This window comes from Pezoporus flaviventris, unplaced genomic scaffold, assembly GCF_033815535.1.
Source record: "Pezoporus flaviventris isolate CSIRO_AGI_PZ_B2104156 unplaced genomic scaffold, CSIRO_AGI_Pfla_v1 ptg000080l, whole genome shotgun sequence".
In the NCBI taxonomy this organism is placed as follows: Eukaryota; Metazoa; Chordata; class Aves; order Psittaciformes; family Psittacidae; genus Pezoporus; species Pezoporus flaviventris.
This window is the reverse complement of record NW_026892628.1, coordinates 534,708-553,776: the sequence shown is the minus strand read 5'-3', so window position 1 is coordinate 553,776 and position 19,069 is coordinate 534,708. Positions and strand designations below refer to the sequence as shown.

Here is a 19,069-nt window from a genome sequence, read left to right as displayed (position 1 = left end):
TTGATCCCTGCATCCTTGGGAAATTCTTCAGCAGAACAGAACTGATTCCAGGAGAGATGAACGCTGAAGTTGCATCCACTGTAAAGTGCCCTCCAAAGCTGTGCACCGGCTCTGCTTCCCACTGCAGGACAGGGGATGGAGACAGCCCTTTTCTTGTTGGATTTATGAAGAACAGGACAGTTCCTTTTTCCTTTGAAAGGCTCCAGCTCTGCATGTCTTTGTTTTGCTCTGTGCCCTCTGAAACACGCCGAGCCAGCAAGCTCCAAGAGCCCTCAGCCCGAGGCAAGCAACAGGGGGAGGTTTTAGACAGAACTTTCTTGTGTTTTCTTTTATTATTGTTCTCCCTGAAACCCGATTCAGTGGCTCCCTGGCACACTCATGAAACCCTCTCCTTGCAGAATGCCTCCTGAACAAAGCCAAAGCGTGCCTGCATTACATCGTTCCACAGCCACCCACAAAACACTGAAAGCAAGACCTAGTTTTGCAGAGATATCTCTGTGGCTCAGAGGTAGAGAGAAAAATGCCTCATAGCAGTCTGCCATTGAAGGGAACTGGAAAGGACAAGCACAGAACCACCCCGCTTCCCTCTTGCGGAGCAAAGGGACAGAGCTGCCCCAAAAAGCACTCCCCAAAGCAGCAGGGTTTGCCTGCTCAGGTGCACTCGTTACTGGGAACAGAAGGGGGCAGAGGCCTTGGTGCAGCTTCACAGCTTGAGTAGGTGGTTTCTCCCTCCTCCCTGTGGTTGAAGAACATGGAGCTGGGCTGGAGAAGGCAGCAGAGGATGGCCAGTCTTGAATCAGGAACTGGCTGGAGGATTCTTGACTTGTGGGGCAACAGCGCTGTGAAAAGAAAGAGAGGTCACATCCAGCAGGCAGGGAGGACACAGCAGCCATAGGGACGCAAAGAACCAGGGGCTCTCTCAGATAAAACCTCCCTGCTTGCAGCAGGAGAGTGGCTTAGACAAGAAGGGTTTTCAGAGCGCTGTGTAGACTACAGAGCAACACACACGGGCCCCTGTGGGTGGTGAGCAATCTGCAGCCACACCACCACAAACCCACTCAGCACCGCTCTGGGCTGTGCAGAGCGTGACCCTGCCAAGCAGGCAGCAGGGAAATACAGAACCTGGACCAGAGGTGTCTGAGCAAAGTCGTGCTGCAGACACAGAGGCTCTGTTCACTGTGGTGGGTTTGTTCAGGGGTGGGTACTTGGGAATTATCTCACTCCTACCCCACCAGACTCCAAAAAGGTGGAGGGAGGGAGGCAGAGACACATACATTGGACTCAGGCAACCTGCTGCAAGATATTTTAGTAGCTGTTGTTCAACTGCAACCATACAGAAATGCCTCATCATTCTGCTACCACTTATCTCTGTGGGACTCTGGGCCAAAAGAACCATACATGTGACAGAGAACAGCCTCACACCTACCCCATCTCAATAGCATCATCTCACTCCAAACGCTTTTGACACAACAAAAATATGTTTTACACAACCAAACATCCCTTTTTAAATAAGGAAATAAATTCTTTTCTAGTTACCCTTTTATAAACTGGATCATTTGCTTCCCAGTGAACAAGGCCAGGAGATCACTGGAAAGCAAGCAGTGTGCTCTTTCAAATAACAGCCTAGAATCCTGTCACTGAGAGAACCTCTTGGTCTATCTGCACTGCACTGTGTCACCAAGGCCTCTGCCAGCCAGGGTGGTCACTTGGGCAGGGGCAGTGGCACATCCCCTCGTTACCTGCGGCCCTGGGCAGCGTTCAGCTGCTCCTTCATGGCTATGGCGTGTTTGAGCAGGCTGTCAATGCTCTTGAAGTACACAGTGCTGTCAGTCATGTTCTTTATGGCACTGAAAGACAAAGGGGGGGGGGGGTGACGGGGACGACACGGAGGACAGTCAGTATTTCCAAAGGCGTTGTGGGTTTGGAGCACACACTGACAGAGAGGACTGGCAATAAAACCCTCAACTTCATAGAATCATAGAATCCCAGCCTGGTTTGGGTTGAAGGGACCTTAAAGCTCATCCAGTTCCAACCCCTGCCATGGGCAGGGACACCTTCCCCTCGAGCAGCTTGCTCCAAGCACCCTCCCAGGGAAGAGCTTCTGCCTAAGAGCTCATCTCAGTCTCCCCTCTGGCAGGTTCAAGCCATTCCCCTTGGCCTGTCCCTACATCCCTTGTCCAAAGCCCCTCTCCAGGTTTCCTGCAGCCCCTTCAGGCACTGGAGCTGCTCTAAGGTCTCCCCTTCAGGAGCCTTCTCTTCTCCAGGCTGCCCCAGCCCAGCTCTCTCAGCCTGGCTCCAGGCTTCTGTCTCCCCTCTGGCAGGTTCAAGCCATTCCCCTTGGCCTGTCCCTACAGGCACTGCTTTTACCCTCACCCTGACTGTGCTCTCTCAGCTTACACCAGGGAGACACCAGGGAACCACAGGCAGCTTCCTGCTTTGTTTCTACCACTACACCTCTACCTGTGAACACAACCCTCCTGCTCAGAGGAGGCCCCTGTACCTGCAGGCATACTCCACCGTGTAGATGGCTCCTTGGCTCTGCTCCTCCCAGCTCTGCATGTCGGACTGAAAGAGAAGACAAGGCGACACCATGAGGCGTGTGCTGGGCAGACACAGCCACACACTAGCATTTAAGGGACATTTATTGTGTGTATTTCTGGCAGGGCTCCTAGTTCAGGCCAACTCTTTGGATACTCTGGCAAAATTCCCCTTGGCTTTAGCTCTTTTAGCCCATGAGCCAGCTGAGAGCCATGGACAGTAGGGCTGTGAGCAGCCAGCAACGGAGCTGAGTGCAAGGGACCAGCTGGATGTTTCGGAGTACTTGGATGCCCTGGTGTGTCCAGCCCAGCAGGCAGCTGGAACTGACACAGCTCCCATGGAGTTCAGTCCTCAGTCCTCCCTGCAAAGCCAGGTAAAGCTGCTGGGAAGTTCTTGTTTCAGCAGACCTGCCATCCACAAAGGTTTGTACAGCATCCCTGTCCTCCCACCTGCTCTGAACCCCCAGTGCCTGCTCCCAAGCAGCAGTCAGCACCGTGTCCTTCCCGTCACGAGCTGGAAGGCACCCTGTCAACTGGGCACAAACTGAAGCAGTGCTGCACACGGCCAGTCCTGGCACAGGACAGAACTGGGCACTAGCTCCAAGGGAAGGGAAAACCAACCAAACACCACAAATCACAATGAGAGCACAGCTGAATTCAGAGCTCAATAGATACCTATTGCAAAAGCCCTTAAGTAGTCTGGGCACTCTTGAAAAATACATTCTCATGGGAGCTAATTCTCCCATCTATTCTGCTGGGTCTAGTTACAAGCCAGAAGAAAACCAAGGGCCTCTTTCTGTGAGTGAAAGAGGTGGGGTAGGAGCTTGGACTCCATCCAAAATCATTTCTGTTCAAAGGCTGTCCTCCATCAGGACGCTTGACCACAGAGCCTGAGACCACAAAAGAAACAAGCCTGTACATGCCACGCTCCAGGCAGTTCCCTGCAGGACCCACACCCCACAGAACACCACGACTGCCCCCGTCGCTGGGACCACGCGTTGAGTGCAGAGGCAGCTGCAGAGGATGCACAAACTTCCCTGCAGCTCCTCCCCCTGCTCTCCCCAGGAGGTCCCAGGTGATCTTGAACAACCACGTAGGCCCCTCCGTGGCTCAGGTGTGGGTGTCAGCCTGTGCCCTGCCGCTGCCGAGCACTGGGACGTTTCCCATGATCAGAGGCAGTGATGGCTGTTCCCAGCATTCCCACCACTTCCTGGGATTTTCATGGCCTTAATTAGGAACAAGAGCCTTTCCCTTCTTAATCTTTCCTTGATGTCCTTTCTTCAGATTCCCAGGCTATGCCCTTGGATGCAGTTTAAGAACTAAAGCCAGCTATTAATACACAACAGCACTACTGATTTATTACTAATGCTTGGGAATAAACTAATGAGGAGCTGTAAGCTCTCCAAAGAGCAGAGACATGCAGCCAGGCTGCCCTGTGTGGAGCAGGACTCGGCAGCACAGTCTCAACGTGTGGAGGCAGCAAGAGCCTTCACCAGGATCTTATCAGCAAGGTGGTAAATCTGCTCAGAGATGGGAGGAAGGTATTAAGATTATTGTTTTCTCAAATCACAGCAAGTTGCTTGTTGTAAAGGCACGAGGGTGATCTTCTCCCTGCAGAAACTTTTTTCCCAGCCCCCTCCTTCCCAATTTTTCCGAGGCTTAACCCTGGGAATTTCAAAGGCTGCATCTCAGGACCATTCACAGCCAGAGATGGAGTTGGTGCATGGCTGAAGGAAAGCTGGAAACCACCAATAAATCCCATTTCCTTTATACATTACCTACATCTTGGGACTAAATTACTTAAGAACAGATCCATACAGAACATTTCTTTTTCTTCTTTTCTATTCTGAAGCATTTAAAGCACTTTAATGCCTTTGCTCTGATCCAGATCAAACCTGACAGCGTGTTCACGGTGCACAGCCCTGCTGACACCCTCCTGTTCCAGTCTCTAACCACAAAGCCAATGGGCTCTGGCAGAGTAACCCAAAATATCCATCCTCATCTAATGGAATGCTGTGACCACAACCCTGAGCACATCCCTCCCTCCTGGGGTTTGGCTGCCTGGGCTTGTCAGGCTCGGCCTGTTCACTGCAAACAGCAATGCCTGAAACTGGGATAAAATGAGAGTGGGATCAAGGACAACAGAGAGAACCTGGCCACCAGCCCACTGCCAGCAGCTTGGCAGCACAGGCCTGAGTTATGTTTAATCCTCCCAGTTCCTACCAGTTACCAGCAGGGAGGAGAACATGGGAAGCTGATGGGGCTGGAGGAAATGTCCCTCACAGCAGCTCTATTCCAGCTGCCACAAACCATTTTCTTTCCATTCTCTCCCAGCTCTTGCCACACTTCTAACACTGGAGAGGCAAACAGGCACTGGGGTGACACCAGGGCACCGTGTGATCAGTTCAGCTTTGTCCTGCCATGTGCTGTTACTGCAGGGAGCTCTTCCTCGTGTGCCAAGGCCACCGCTGCTCCAGCTGGGCTAGAGAGCAGAGCAGGAGGGAGGATGTGAGGCTGAACATGAAGGCATTGAAGACCAAAGGGATCTGATGCTTGTGAGGCTGCAGTCACACAGGGGGTCCAGGGTCCTCACAGATGCTGCTGGCATTCACAGGACAGCGTGACCTCCTTTCTCACAAGTGAAAACCAGCAACAAATCTGGCTACAAAAGAGGATTCTCTGGGAGGGCTGCAGTTAGGAAATGAACTTGGATGAGCCAGAGAGGTCACAGAACGCTGCAGATCAACTGCAAAGAGCAGGGAAAATGAGAGAACCAAAGGTTTTCAGAGCCTTAGCCTGGCATAAACCCCACTGCTCAACACCACTCTGCGTCTGGCACCTTCACTCAGCGCTGCTTCCATTAGTGCTGCTGCGATGTCCCCCACCTTCATCCCTGCTAGGCACCGCTCAGGGATGGGAACTGATCTCTCTCCTCTGCAAGACTTGTCATACAATCTGCTCCATTTCCTTTTGTTCAGGACACATTCCCTGAAAGTGGGACTATCCTGATTAAATGAAAGCAAGTGACAGCTCAGGAATAAGATTACAACCCTGTCTCCTGCATGCCAGTGGCACAAGCAGCACGTGCTGTACACACACATACATCTCTATACACCAACCACTGCATACAGACACCTATATAAAACATTAATAAATAATTGAATAATAAAGTGTCACAATCCAGGTTAATTTGGAAAGCAGGGCTGTAAAGCAAAGGTGAAAAATGGGGCCTGACAGTGCATTAGCATAGACATGAAGCAGTAATCTATTCATGAGACATCACTCCTAATGAATCATGACTGGCAGAAGAGGGAGAAGGACAACAAGGCTGGCATTAAAGAGTCTGTGCTCTGGAGGAAAGGAGGAACACAGCTGTGAGATGCGATTCATTATCCTGCTTTGCTTCATGTGGGCTCTTCTCAGTTGTCTCTTCACTCTCCCCCTTCCCTCCTCTCACCCTCCTCCTTATTTTATGTAGGAAATAAAAACCTCCCATTGCAGGCAGGGGTAATAAGACTCAGCATCTCCCTCCTGCCTGTACAAAACAGACTACTCCTTTCTCTTTGTCTCCATGCACAAATCCAGCTGTGAGAGCACAGGATCATGGCTGCACTCTCAAGCTGCTTTTTGACTTGGGTCCACAGGTAAATTTGCACCGTTCTCTCTAGTTCACGCCGAGCTGGGGTCCTGCAGCATCTCGTATCCCAGAGGCCAATTTCCTCCCTCCTTCCTGCTCCCCCTTAGGGAAGTGAAGTAGGGACAACAGGACAGGTCAGGAGAGCACTTTGTGCTTGAGTGTGGCAGCTCTGGAGGCCAAGTGGAGCCCAACTCACCTTGTGCTGGGCGAGCTCGGGGAGAGACCTGCGCACGTGCTCCTGCAGCCGGTACAGTGCCACCGAGGGCTCGTTGGCCAACACGTACATGCTCTCCGTGAACTTGTCTGTGACTGCAACAAGAGCAACAACAGGCATGGGAAGAGGAGAGCTTGGGATGTCTCCCATCCCTTGTCAGAGCCAGCCTGGGATGTCCCCCATCCCTTGGCAGAGCCAGCCTGGGATGTCACCGTGGCCATGGTCCCTTACAAGCTCTGGTTGTTCTGGTTTCAGGGTTATGCCTGTCATTGACCAGTTTGAAAGGGGGCAAGAGCTGAGCAGAGCCCAGGCTCTGCTCCTGTGCCTGGCTGGGAATGCTGCTTCTCCCAACCTGTCTTTCTCAGGGCATCCAGCGGGGTCCCGCTGCTGCTCCCCAGGGTGATGTCCTACAAAAGCCCATGGAGGAGGCTGGTGGCTGCCAACCAAGGAATCTCTGCTGCTGTTCTGAGGTGGCTGCTGAGCCTCTTCCCCTCCTTACACTCCTCTCATCCTGGCTCGGGCTCTGTGCAGGCCCCACTCCACATGGGAACATCTTTCCAACTGAGTCACAGCTCTGATCCCTCTTTCCCTGCAGGTCCACAAGGAGAATTATCAGCGCCTGATAATTAAAAGCCCAAACTTGGAGCTTGTTTCATTGCTCATAGCAAGGGATGCTCGGGGAGTATTTGCCCCGGGCAGAAGCAGGACAAGTGCAGCTCCTGCATCAGTTTTGGGTTCCTCTCCTCCTCCCTTCGGAGCTTTGGTTTCAGTGACAACCGCTCGGGCGCCCCAGGTCTGTGATGCCAGCATACGGGGGGGCTGCAGCGCACAAACGGCAACGAGCTTCTCAGGAAGGATTCTGCCCCCCGGGACAGGCACAGCCGCCGTGTGTCCGTCCGACACCAGGGACCCAACGGACCCTCGCGGTGGAGCAGGCAGAGGACGAGCCAGAGCAGGGCCGGGCTCCGAGGGTCCCCACGGCTCTGCCCCCAGCTGCGGGGTCCTGCCGGGCCACGTCGTCCCCTTCCTTGTCCCGATTTACAGCTCCCTATCGCGACTACGCCCGCGGGGCCTTTCTGGGCTCTGCTGTGACCGCGATACCCAATTATCAGCCACTGAATCGCCACCTGGGGCCTTCGCACCACTCGCAAGGCCCTCTCGTGACTTCTGCAGCCGCTGCAGAGCGCCCTCGCCTTGTCACGACCCGCAGGACCCTGTCGCGACCGGTGCTAAGGCTGCCGACCCCCACCGAGACTCCGCTCGCACCTTTCTTCACCTTCAGCTGCATCTCCGGCTCCTCCATCCCGCCCCGTCCCGTCCCGTCCCGTCCCGTCCCGTCCCCTCCCGCCGCTGCGTCCGCTTCCGCCGCCGCCTCCTCCTCCCTGCAAAGGGCCCCGGCTGGAAACAGCGCCCCAGCACCACCGTTCCCCCGGCGCTGCCCCCCGGCGCTGTGCGGGACAGCGGGGCCCGGAGCCCCCCCCCCCACCTTGGAACCGTCCCACCGGACACTTCACCGCTCACAGCCCCGCCACGAAGGGCAAATGCTGGGGGGCCGGGCCCCGCCGCGCCGCGCCGGAGGAACGGGAAGTGCCCGGGCAGGACGCGGGGCCCCGCGGCGGAGGATGCCGGGGGTGAGCCCGGGGGCTCGGCTGGGCCGGGCCGGCCGGCGGGGGATGGCCGCGGGTTAAGCGAGGACGGGTCCCTCCGGCCCGCCCTGGCTCGGCCGGGCTCCGGTCCTTGCCCGGGGCGGGGGGCGAGCGGGAGGGGCGGGGGGTCCGCAGGCCCTGGGTGCTCCGGTTATCGGCAGTCCTGGCCCCCGCCTCCGTCCGCTCCACCCCCCGGGCTTCCCCCCTTTCCCCCCGCTCCTAACGCGCTGTTGTGTGGCAGCTGCCCCATGGAAGGTGAAGGAGCAGCGGCTCGTCCCGAGGAGACCCCCCCGAGCGCTGGGGCTGCGCAGGAGCTCCCGAAAGAGGGTGAGAATGGAGCCGAGGGAGCAGCAGGCGCAGAGGAGCTGGGTGCGAGCGGGGACACGGGGGACAGCGGTGCCCCCGCCGTGTGTCTGCAGCCGGACCTGGACACGGCGCGCTGGGGCCATGGGGATGGTGAGTGCTGGGGGTGACGGGGCTGTGGTGGGGCCAGTGCGCACCCAGCGCCTGCCCCTGTAAACCGGGATCACCTCTGGGGTGCTTGCAGTGAGGGCTGGGGTCTCGTTGTGCCACACGAGGGGCCCAGGCTGCTCCCCGGGAGAGCTGCACCAAGGGCCCCAGCGGCTGTCCTGGTTTTGCAGGTGGAGCAGACGCGCTCACGAAGCCCGCCGTGGACGAACAGAAGAGCACTGAGCTCTCGGCTCTTGACAGTGAGTGCTGCAAAGCCTGGTGCTCAGCACAGCCCCACCGGGCTCAGCTGGGTCCCTCATCCCTCAAAGAGAGCTGGAAAACAGCCTTGCTGCTGCTGGTCCCTCCCATAACATGGCAAGGCCAAATCCAAATCACCTTGGTGATGTCTTGGCGCTGGCAGTGAGAGGTCGCTGCAGCTCCATGCAGTGGAATGGGAAATGGCAAACTCTTCATGTGCTTTCCTAATGAAACCAGGACTCGTGTGTTGAAAACACACTGAGATTTCCAAGTGGAGCTCTTGAGGGGTAGGACGTATGAGGATGAACATGAGTGCGTCCCTCGTGTGCCATTATGTCATTAATGCCAGATCCCTGCCTTCCACAGTGCCCCAGATGGACCCTGCCCCTCCTCAGGCAGCTCTTGGGGCTGGTTTATCTTCCCTGCTCAGCTGCGGGTCCCTGTGGCACCGCTCAAACCTCATCTTGGGTTCAGTTGCAGGGGAGTAATTTCTGGTTTGCCCAGCTCAGTTTTTGCCAGGGACAGGAGGGAACAGCTTCAGATCACGCACAGGAGACCTGAGCGTGCAGGAGGCTTTTGGTCTCGAGTCAGTGTGGTTCCTCCTGTGCACGGAGGAGACATGTCCTGACTCTCTTCTCTCTCTGGGAGCAGGTTTCCCCTTGAAGCACTCGAACACGCTGACGAACAGGCAGCGAGGGAATGAGGTCTCAGCCCTCCCGGCCACGCTGGACAGTGAGTGCCACCGCGCCTCGCACGCCCGCAGGCAGTGGGTGCTGAGCTGGGGGGTGTCTGATGCTGATGGGTGAACTCTTTCTGTCCCCCAGCGCTGTCCATTCACCAGCTCGCTGCCCAGGGGGAGCTCAGCCAGCTCAAGGAGCACCTTCGGAAAGGTACCTGTGGCTCTTTGGGTTCTTGCCCCCGATCATGCCAGGTCACTTTCATAAACCCTCAGCTTAGTTTGACAGCCTTTGCTGGGTTTACTGGGAGGATGTGGAGCAGAGGGCCTTTACCCTTCCTATCTCTCATGTCTCATCCATGTTTGTGCAGGCGAGAACTTGGTCAATAAGCCTGATGAGAGAGGTTTCACACCGCTGATCTGGGCTGCAGCCTTTGGAGAGATCGAAACGGTCCGGCACTTGCTGGAATGGGTAAGACCACACTTATGCAGCACCTTGTTAACAGAAGACCCAACCCCCCTCCAGTCCCAGTGGCTGCCAAACTGCCCAGCACCATCCTGGCACTGTCTCAGCCAGTCTTTCCCATGGCACCAAACAGGACACGTTTGCAAAGCAAACGGCTCGGGCGCTGTCAGATGCTCCTCCCCATTGGGCTGTGAGCTAAGTCAAGAGCATGAAGAGACTTACCTCACAGCTAGCAAGAACTGTTTGTAATTAAATATCTGCTTATTGGTAATTTGAGATCAGGCTTATCACTGGGGCCCTGTAATCTGCCTGCAAATGTGCTCATCGAGGCATCATTGCAGCTAATGAACTCATTGCTGCAACATCCTTGAGTGCTGGGCTTGCAGTCAAGGACTGTCTGGGGGTAAGTAGGAACCAGATCCTCCTGTGCTCTGGATCAAGCTGCTCCCCAAAGCTCTGTCCCATATCCAACCGTCAGCAAGCACTCACAGCTCGTAAGCACTGCCCGAACCCTGTTACTGTATTAGCAGCAAGTCTGAAGTGCATTACTAGAGAGACAAACAGAACCCAAAATAAATAAGGTGGTATATTGATAAAGGGCATAATGAAGTCCAGGAGAGGTCTGTGGTGGCAAGGGCTTGGAGGACAGAGAAGTTTTCTATGTAAATCAGTAATAAAAGAGACAGTGGATACTGTACAGGCATCTCGATAGGGCTGGGAACACCTTGACTAGTGATGGGTTTCTGAGTAATAGGAACCACATAAGGCTTCATTTACTGACACTGGAGAAGGGCTTTCAAGTCCTCACCTGAGATGCTGCTGCTGATTAAAACACACCTGGTTCACTGGGAACATGTTTGCTGCCTCTGCCCTCCGCGACCCGGCTCCATCACAGCACCCTGGGGCTCCTTCACCCTAACGCTGGTACCGTCCCCAGGGTGCTGACCCCCACGCACTGGCGAAGGAGCGGGAGAGCGCCCTGTCCCTGGCCAGCATGGGCGGCTACACCGACATCGTCACCTTGCTGCTCGAGAGGAACGTGGACATCAACATCTATGACTGGGTGAGTGCCCCGCTTGCCTGCTCAGGCAGCTGTGGTAGGAATCATAGGTTTGGGTTGGAAAGGGCCTTAAGATCACACAGTTCCAAACCCCTGCCATGGGCAGAGACACCTTCCACTAGAGCAGGCTCCCCAGGGCGCATCCAACGTGGCATTCCTCAGTTGTTCGCACTGCCGGTGTTTCCAGCCCCAGGGACACAGTGCTCGGAACTTTGTCTTTCAAATGACACAATTGAAGTTATTGTATAGCAAAGGGAACAAAACCTTTCCTGGGAGCAGCAGGAGCTGGGTGAGGGCGGCCCCACGTGAGGCTGGCAGTGACCCAGCCCCTTCCCTTTCCCTGCAGAACGGCGGCACTCCTCTGCTCTACGCCGTGCGTGGCAATCACGTCAAGTGTGTCGAGGCCCTCCTAGGTAACGGGGAAGCTCTGCTCCCTGCTGACCACCTCAACACGCCTGAGCAGCTGCCCAAGCACGGGCACCTTTTGGGCGTCCCCTCACCCTGTGCTGACTCGCAGGGGACTGATCCCCACTGCTTGCAGCTCGTGGCGCTGACCTGACGGAAGAGGCAGATTCTGGCTACACCCCTATGGATCTGGCTGTGGCCCTGGGACACAAGAAAGGCAAGTGTCCCCTCCCTGCCTGGCAGAGAGCCCTGAAAAGCCTCCAGGCAATTCCCAGCTTCCAGCCCCGCTTGGGGCTTTCCTTGACTCTCCAGCACAGCTCCCTGCTCTGCCATGCAGAGAAACCAAGCTGAAGAAATCAATGGGTCCTGTTCCCTTTGCTCCCCCTCCAAACCAGAGCTGTGCTGGAGATAGGGTGGGGACACAGGAGATAGGGACAGACCCTTGGATAAAGGAGTTCTCCAGCCTCCCACTGGAAAACAGGGTCCTGCACACAGCAGTCCTGGCTTTTCACAGCCTAGCTTCCCCGTGTCCCTTCTCTCCCCTCCGTTAGTTCAACAGGTTATGGAAAACCACATCCTCAAGCTATTTCAGAACAAGGAGCTGAAATGACAACAGCTGCTCCTGCTGCAGCTTCAGCACTGCTCCCACCTGGCACAGGGCTCTCCTCTGGGAACACCATGACCTTACCGAGCCATTCTGGAATGGGCAGTGGCGTGATGCTTCAAGCAAGGAGGACATGGAGGAAGCTGGGAACTGCCTGTCCTGGGGGCATCAGTGCCTCTTCTGGAGGTGACACAGCCATGAGGCCTCGCACCAGGGACACTCCTGCTGTGTCCGGGCTCAGCTGCTGTGCTCGTGTTTGCATTCAAACCATGCAAACAGGTATCATGTCCTTGGAATTAAACCTGAAAGCAGCCGTGTGGAGCCCTGTCCTGTCACAGGTGCCAGGCCCTGATCCAGCACCAGCTACTGGGCAGCCATGAGGGGAACTGGGCCAACCAACCTCTTCAAGGCCTGCTATTCCTCTCTGGAGCTGTCTCTGAAGAGGGAGGCTCCCTCTTATGCCCATAAATTGCCAAGCCCACCCTCCACACAGTGCCAGTGCTGTAACCAGCCAGGGAAACACCCACAGGCAGGAGCAGAAGCCAGCAGGAGCCATCACCCTGCCAGCCAGGAGCACAGCACAGCCCCGGCTGGCAGCCAGCACGGTGCCATCCTGCGCTGGAGCCTGCGAGGCTGCATAGAGCTGCTCCGAGAAGTTCAGGGGTGGTTGGGAAAGGTGAGAGACAGCCAAAGCCCAGAGCACACAGAGGGGACACCTCTCTTCTGCTCCAGCCATGCACCAGCATGGCCATGGCAAAGCCATGGGCTCAGTCCCAGGGTGCCACTTGCCCAAGGAGCAGCCAGGAAGGAGCAGGGACATCATTTATTCATCCAGTCACACAGGCTGTGTCACACCATGGGCTCAAAGTCCAGCCCATGGATTGTGCACTGGTCTCCCTCTGTCACTGCCATCCCATGGGACAGGGGGTTCCTCTCAGTGCCTCGGGGTGCAGCTGGGGGCTGTATGTCTGTCCCCCCCTCCACACGGGGAACACCGGCAATGGGGAGAAGCCCCCCTGTGCTCCCCTAGAGCCTCTCCCCCAGCACCCCGAGGTGATACACAACGATCCTCCCAAAGAAGTCAGTGCTGTTCTCAAACGTGATCTTCAGCTTATCCAGCACCGTCTCCTCCACCTGGAATCTGTGCGGGGCCCGTAAAGGATTGAAACAGGCGGGGGGGTGCCAGGACACATGGAGACCCGCTCCAAGGGGTGCCCCATGGCTGGGGATGTCTGGAGCAGCTCCAGCTCTGCTGAGCAGCTGCAGCAGCAGCCCCCACAGGTCTACATTTAAATCACAGCTCTGCCGTACCCCCCTGCCCTCCACCGCCTCGCGGGGCTGTGAACCCCTCTGCCAAGGGGCTCGACGCAGCCCAGCAAAGGATATCTGCATGGCGTTGCTGTCCTTGGGGTACAGGGTGGAGATTCGCTCCAGTTCTTCGCCTGCTTTGCACCCTGCAGAGGACAAAATCCTCCCGGTGCCTGCTCTGCTGCAGGGCCAGGACCAGGTCCCCATCTGCTTCCAAAGCATCCCAGAGAAGCCCAGGTCCTTGCTGTTCACGCCCCTCTGCTCCAGCCCATGGCCTCAGCCCTTCCAGCAGTTTGGGAATAGCTGACAAATACCCTTGTGGGCTGTAGGTGTGGGTAAACTGAGGCAGAGGGACCCCCGTGCCCCCAGCCCGGCTCCTCACCTTCCAGTGTGCACAGCTGGCTGGAGAATCCCCCCTGGAACTGGATGTGAAGCTGCGAGATCTTGACAGAGCCGGGGAAATCCAGCGTGACCCACTGGCACGTGCCCTGGGGGCAGGAATGACACCAAGAGCTCTGTCACAGTGGGGACAACGGGGGGTTCACCGTGTGCACGGCTCCCATCCCACCCTCATCCCCAAACCTGGTCCGAGTTCCAACACGTCTCCTCGCTCGCATCGAACATGTGCTTCTTCCCAAAGTGCTTCACATCCCGGTTGAGCACGGAGCTCACCCTGCAGGGACACACGATGGGGACAGCGCCAGTGCTGGGACACGAGTCCCCTGCAGGGACTCAGAGGCTCCTCCCGGCAGCGGTGGCCGCAGCACCCCGCTGCCCCCCCAAGGGGCCGGGACTCACCGTGTGGCAGTGTCAGAGCAGATGAGGGGCTCCAGGGGCATCGCTGCCTGCAGAGAGACAGCGAGGGGTGAAAATGGGGACCCCCAGCAGCACTGGGGACATCCTGAGCAGCACTGGGGAACCCCAGGCAGCGCTGGGACACTCCAGCAGCACTGGGGATACCCAGCAGCATCAGAGGCATCTGGGCAGCACTGGGGACCCCTGAGAAGCAATAGAGACCCACGGGCAGCACTGGGGACCCCCAAGCAACACTGGGGACACCCCGGGCAGCACTGGGGATCCCTAAGCAGCACTGAGGACCCCGAGCAACATCAGGGACTCCTCAGTACTTGGGACCCTTGAGCAGCACTGGGTATCCCAGGCAGCATTGGGGACCCCCCCCGAAACATCACAAGGGACGCCCAGCAGCATTAGAAGCATCCGGGCAGCACTGCGGAACCCTTAAGAGCCATGGGGACCCCCGGGACCATGGCAGCACCGCCGGACCCCGCTACTGCGGCATCCCGCGCCCATCCCCGTCCCCTCCGGCCGCCCGCACTCACCGCCCGCCCGGCGCAGGAAGAGGCGGAGCACCTTCCCCGGGACCCACCCCCCACCCCCGAGCTCCGCCGCAGAGCTCCACCCCCCCCCCCCCCCCCCCGGGCATCGGGGACCTCCGGGAGCAGCCGCCCGTGCTCTGCGCTCTCCGGCACCCCCTGAGCCCCCCCCCCCGCGTTCCAAGGCTATGGGGGGGCTGCACGCAGGGCCCCCCCCCATGCAGCACCCCCGGGGGTGACCCCCCCGGTGCTTCACCCCCTCTGCAAAGGCCTCGTCCCCCCAAGCCCCGCTCCCGGCCCCTGCAGGGTTCTGGGGGTGTTTCCCCTCCCCGGCTCCAGGGGGACCCCGCCGGGCTGGGGTTGGGTGCTGCGGGTGGGTGCCCGGTGCCGTCCCGGGCCAGCGCGGTAGGTGGCACTGTGGGAGCGCGGCTCGGAGCGGCAGCGGCGGAGACCGCGGGGAGGGCAGGAATCCCTGCGCATCCCAGCGTCCCTGGGCACCCCAGCATCCATCCTCGCATGCTCCAGCATCCCTGCACACTGGGGTATGCCTGCAGTTGGAGCATTCCTGTGTGCTCCAGCATCCCTGAGAGCTCCTGCATCCCTGCACACCCCAGCATCCCTCTGCACCCCAGCATCCCTGAGTGCTCCTACATCCCTGCGCACCCCAGCATTCCTGAACGCTCCTACATCCCTGCGCACCTCAGCATCTCTGAATGCTCCTACATCCCTGCGCACCCCAGCATTCCTGAACGCTCCTACATCCCTGTGCACCCCAGCATTCCTGAACGCTCCTACATCCCTGCGCACCCCAGCATTCCTGAACGCTCCTACATCCCTGCGCACCTCAGCATCTCTGAATGCTCCTACATCCCTGCGCACCCCAGCATTCCTGAACGCTCCTACATCCCTGCGCACCTCAGCATCTCTGAATGCTCCTACATCCCTGCGCACCCCAGCATTCCTGAACGCTCCTACATCCCTGCGCACCTCAGCATCTCTGAATGCTCCTACATCCCTGCGCACCCCAGCATTCCTGAACGCTCCTACATCCCTGTGCACCCCAGCATCCCTGTGCACCCCAGCATTCCTGAACGCTCCTACATCCCTGTGCACCCCAGCATCCCTGTGCACCCCAGCATTCCTGAACGCTCCTACATCCCTGTGCACCCCAGCATTCCTGAACACTCCTACATCCCTGCGCACCCCAGCATCTCTGAATGCTCCTACATCCCTGTGCACCCCAGCATTCCTGAATGCTCCTGCATCCCTTCACCCCCCAGCATCCCTGAATGCTCCTGCATCCCTGAACGCTCCTACAACCGTGCACACCCCAGCATCTGTGAATGCTCCCGCACCCCTTCACACCCCAGCATCTCTGAATGCTCCTACATCCCTGCACACTCAATCCCTACATGTTCCACCATCCTCCTCCAAGTCACAAGCACAAAGCTCCGGGAGCTCCAACCCTCCTGCTTCCCAGCATGGCAGCCTCTCAGCAGGGCCGGCAATCCCACAGGCATCGCAGTGGGAAGCCCGGAGCAGCTGTGCAGGGAGAAATCACCTCCCAGCCACACACAGAACACAGGAGCTGCTTCAATTGATCCTTCACCGGCATCTGGAGCTGCTGTGCTTGCCCGCGCACACGCATGTCAGAAAGCACACACGCATGTGCTCACATGCAGCAGCACACGCGTGATGGGCTCAGTTTTCCTCCTCCTCCCTCCCCATCTCCCCCCGCTGAGTTTTGCCTGAAGAATTGGGTCAAAACCCGCCGGAGCCATGCTTGCCCCTGGGCTAACTGTGTGCTGGGGACACATCTGCCACTTGTGCCACTGCTCCCCACCTCACCCCCTGCCCGCGCCTGCTGTCCCTGTCCCCATCACCCCCGTGACCCTGAGGGGAAAGGGGGCAGCGCTCCGGCCCCTGGGGCGCTTCAGCCTCAGCATCTTCCTCACCCTCTCGCTCTCGAGGAACGAGGCAGGCGCTGACTGCGGCTGTGCCGGCAGCAGCTTGGCGGTGGCGCTGGCTCCCGGCTGCCATCCAGCCCGCCGAGGGGGGCCTTTGCTTTCTATCCAAGAGCTAATGGAAAGGCTGGTGCCAAACCAAGGCTCCGGCACCGATCCAGACCCCCCGCTCCCACCGGGCGTGAGCTCGCAGCCGTGAGCCACCGGGGCGCTGGCCCGGTGCCGGTGCCGGCGGTGCAGGAAGCGAATGCCAGTGCCTTTTGTGTTGCGGGTGCCGGCGTGTGAGCTCCGCGCCATGACCCCGGCCTGGCCCGGCAGCGGCTTCCGAAGCAGCCGCGGGTCTTGTGCCCTTCGCCGTTAATGACTCGCTCGGATTGATTCCCGCTTCCGTGTAAACACGGGGGATTACCGGTGACTGCGGCACGGGCGGCATTCAGCACCGCGGCCCCTCGGCCCGGCACAGCGCCCTGCCTGTTCTCCTCTGCCTCTATTCCCCTCCCTAAGCAGAGGGGGCGCGGGTCCCTGGGGCACCAGGAAGGTCAGGATTTGGCACAGCCGGTAACTGATGCTAAATACCAATGTGGTGGCATCTCCGCGCTGGGAAGGAGCAGTGCCGAGAAGCGACGGGTGCGCCCTCTGGAAGAGGATTGATAAAGGATATAATTATAATTATCTTATAATAACCCTGATCTTAATTCACAAACTGGTGTTTCTCCCGAAGGGGTGAGGACACCGGGCTCATGGTTGTGTTGCTGCGGTGCCAGTGTCCTCCCTGCCAGTGCCATGGCACAAGGAATGCCAGAGACATGGCACATCAGTGGTGTGGGGTAGGATGTGCCATTAATCAGCTTGGCTCCACTAATGGGAGATGCTGTAGTCGGCCAGGGGGGCAAGTACTGCCCTGGATTAAATGAACCAGCACCGTGTCCCATGTCTGCTCCCAGTCCCTGCTGGCTGCTCCCCCAGATAGCCCCCTGCACTGTGGAGTGGGTGCTGGTGGGGTGGGTGCTGCAGGAGGGTGAAGGAGCGGGTCTGGCTGCCAGAAGGGGGAAGGGAAGGAGGCAGTTGCTATGGAAACAGAAAATAAAATCAATGCATCCTGCTGTTGGGCTGGGAGGGAAGTTGGGCCTGGCCAGGGCAGGGGCTCTGTGTCCCCAGGGGGGTGCTGCACCCCCAGACCCTTCCATGCCCTCACTGCCATGCCCAGGTCATGCTGTGGGGCAGGTTTGGCACCAGCCAAAAGCAGAAACCAGCCACAGTGGGTGAATGGCTGAGGGGAGGATGGAAGAGTGTCCGTGGTGTCCATGGTGCTGGGTCTCAGCCCATCCCCTCCAGAGCAGACCTCGGATCGGGGCAACCTGCCCTACTTCAGCCCCGGCTTTGGCCAAGGCACGAGATGCCAGTTTGCCCTGTCGTGGAGGCGTTCATCCGTCCATCCATGCATGCATCCATGCATCCACCCATGCACCCGCCTGCTGCCTGTCCCCGTGGCAGTGCCCCGAGTGCTGGCCCCAGCTGCAGTGGCAGAGGCCTCATTAATAAGCCTCTCTCCCGATGAATGTGGCAGCTCTCCTGGAACCGGCTCCATCAGCCGCCCGTGGACCTGAGCGGAATAACAAGCGGCTCCGTGGGGCGCGGGACGGGGTCCCCCCGGCGGTGCAGGGACTGGGGCTGCACACGGAGGGTCCCTGGCACCCCAGTCCCTCGGTGCACAGCACCCGCAGGATGGCAGCGGTGATGCTGCTCAGCACCCTGGTCACAGTGCTGCTGTCCTGGATGCCAAACTGGGCAGTGCTGGAGCTGGGGAGGGTCCAAGCCCCACCGCCCCCCCAAACTGGCTCTGTCATTGGGGTGACAAGGGGTGCTTTGTGACATGCTCACAGAGGGCCAACCTCTCCATCCCCTGCAGTGCTCCCACGCTTGTCCCTGCACTGTGGGTTGGCCACATCACCTCTCTTTTGTGGCTCTTGATAGGAGCGAGACCTGGCTGAGACCTCATGTCATGTGGCTCCTGGCCCCTCTGCTGTCCCCTGCGTGTCTGGGGCCAAGTCAGAGCTGTGCTGGACCCATGGGGACCCCCAGCCCCACATTGAAGCTGGAGCCCCACCAGGTCTCTGCACCTCGCAGTTGGACCCCCCCACCATTGCCACCACACACCCCAATCGCCCCATGGCCACCTCCCTGCGTCCCTGTCACAACAAAGGAAAACATCTCTGGATGGAAACTGCAGGAGGGTCGTCACGGCAACACTGCTGCAGGATTTCACCAGAAACCCAGCGTTCCGGCTCAAAATGATGCTCAGGGCCCTGCTCACCCTGGCACACACGGTGCCAAACCTGCCAGGGCTGGGACCAAGGGAGCAGGACCGAGGGATGGAGTCACCCCATCCACTGCTGCCTGGGGCCATGTGGCCTGTCCCCGGTGAGGCTGGGAACATGGGGTGCAGCGGGGACCTGGTGACAGTGGGTGCTGCTTTGTTGGAGAAGCTCTGGGCAGAGCCATTGGTGCTC

General features: G+C 58.5%; 3 protein-coding genes across 5 annotated transcripts; 1 reads left to right on the top strand and 2 right to left on the bottom strand.

Annotated features, from left to right (window-relative positions):
* Positions 1-322: 322 nt before the first annotated feature.
* Positions 323-7,755, bottom strand: BORCS8 (BLOC-1 related complex subunit 8). Its single transcript, XM_061474809.1, has 6 exons — positions 7,743-7,755; positions 7,655-7,698; positions 6,371-6,483; positions 2,501-2,565; positions 1,740-1,847; positions 323-839 (listed from the first exon to the last, which is right to left on the bottom strand). Exons 2-6 carry the CDS (start codon positions 7,689-7,691, stop codon positions 797-799), a joined length of 366 nt encoding a protein of 121 aa, XP_061330793.1. The 5' UTR covers positions 7,692-7,698; positions 7,743-7,755; the 3' UTR covers positions 323-796.
* A 29-nt stretch (positions 7,756-7,784) lies between these two features.
* On the top strand, positions 7,785-12,047 carry RFXANK (regulatory factor X associated ankyrin containing protein). 2 transcript variants are annotated; one of them, XM_061474807.1, is made up of 10 exons: positions 7,785-8,019; positions 8,276-8,490; positions 8,676-8,744; positions 9,394-9,474; positions 9,567-9,632; positions 9,790-9,890; positions 10,822-10,947; positions 11,291-11,357; positions 11,486-11,566; positions 11,662-12,047. In XM_061474807.1, exons 2-10 carry the CDS (start codon positions 8,283-8,285, stop codon positions 11,898-11,900), a joined length of 1,038 nt encoding a protein of 345 aa, XP_061330791.1. In that variant the 5' UTR covers positions 7,785-8,019; positions 8,276-8,282; the 3' UTR covers positions 11,901-12,047. The 2 variants fall into 2 exon arrangements, with proteins under 2 accessions (XP_061330791.1, XP_061330792.1); XM_061474808.1 differs by having other exon boundaries at positions 11,687-11,840.
* A 677-nt stretch (positions 12,048-12,724) lies between these two features.
* Positions 12,725-14,194, bottom strand: NR2C2AP (nuclear receptor 2C2 associated protein). Of its 2 annotated transcripts, none has more exons than XM_061474598.1 (5): positions 14,060-14,194; positions 13,844-13,934; positions 13,644-13,776; positions 13,340-13,407; positions 12,725-13,096 (listed from the first exon to the last, which is right to left on the bottom strand). In XM_061474598.1, exons 1-5 carry the CDS (start codon positions 14,098-14,100, stop codon positions 12,980-12,982), a joined length of 450 nt encoding a protein of 149 aa, XP_061330582.1. In that variant the 5' UTR covers positions 14,101-14,194; the 3' UTR covers positions 12,725-12,979. The 2 variants fall into 2 exon arrangements, with proteins under 2 accessions (XP_061330582.1, XP_061330583.1); XM_061474599.1 differs by having other exon boundaries at positions 12,743-13,096; positions 13,644-13,749; positions 14,060-14,192.
* Positions 14,195-19,069: the final 4,875 nt, after the last annotated feature.

What these genes read in the sequence shown, in the direction of transcription:
- RFXANK (XM_061474807.1), top strand. Translation starts at nt 8,283, where the DNA reads ATGGAAGGTGAAGGAGCAGCGGCTCGTCCCGAGGAGACCCCCCCGAGC. An exon ending in GCGCTGGGGCCATGGGGATG is followed by an intron (nt 8,491 to 8,675) that starts GTGAGTGCTGGG and finishes CTGGTTTTGCAG; the next exon opens with GTGGAGCAGACGCGCTCACG. An exon ending in ACATCAACATCTATGACTGG is followed by an intron (nt 10,948 to 11,290) that starts GTGAGTGCCCCG and finishes CTTTCCCTGCAG; the next exon opens with AACGGCGGCACTCCTCTGCT.
- NR2C2AP (XM_061474598.1), bottom strand. Translation starts at nt 14,100, where the DNA reads ATGCCCCTGGAGCCCCTCATCTGCTCTGACACTGCCACACG. An exon ending in TGCTCTGACACTGCCACACG is followed by an intron (nt 13,935 to 14,059) that starts GTGAGTCCCGGC and finishes GTGTCCCTGCAG; the next exon opens with GGTGAGCTCCGTGCTCAACC. An exon ending in AGGACAGCAACGCCATGCAG is followed by an intron (nt 13,097 to 13,339) that starts ATATCCTTTGCT and finishes CGGGCCCCGCAC; the next exon opens with AGATTCCAGGTGGAGGAGAC.
- BORCS8 (XM_061474809.1), bottom strand. Translation starts at nt 7,691, where the DNA reads ATGGAGGAGCCGGAGATGCAGCTGAAGGTGAAGAAAG. An exon ending in ACGGTGGAGTATGCCTGCAG is followed by an intron (nt 1,848 to 2,500) that starts GTACAGGGGCCT and finishes TTTGTCTTTCAG; the next exon opens with TGCCATAAAGAACATGACTG. An exon ending in AACGCTGCCCAGGGCCGCAG is followed by an intron (nt 840 to 1,739) that starts GTAACGAGGGGA and finishes TTCTTTTCACAG; the next exon opens with CGCTGTTGCCCCACAAGTCA.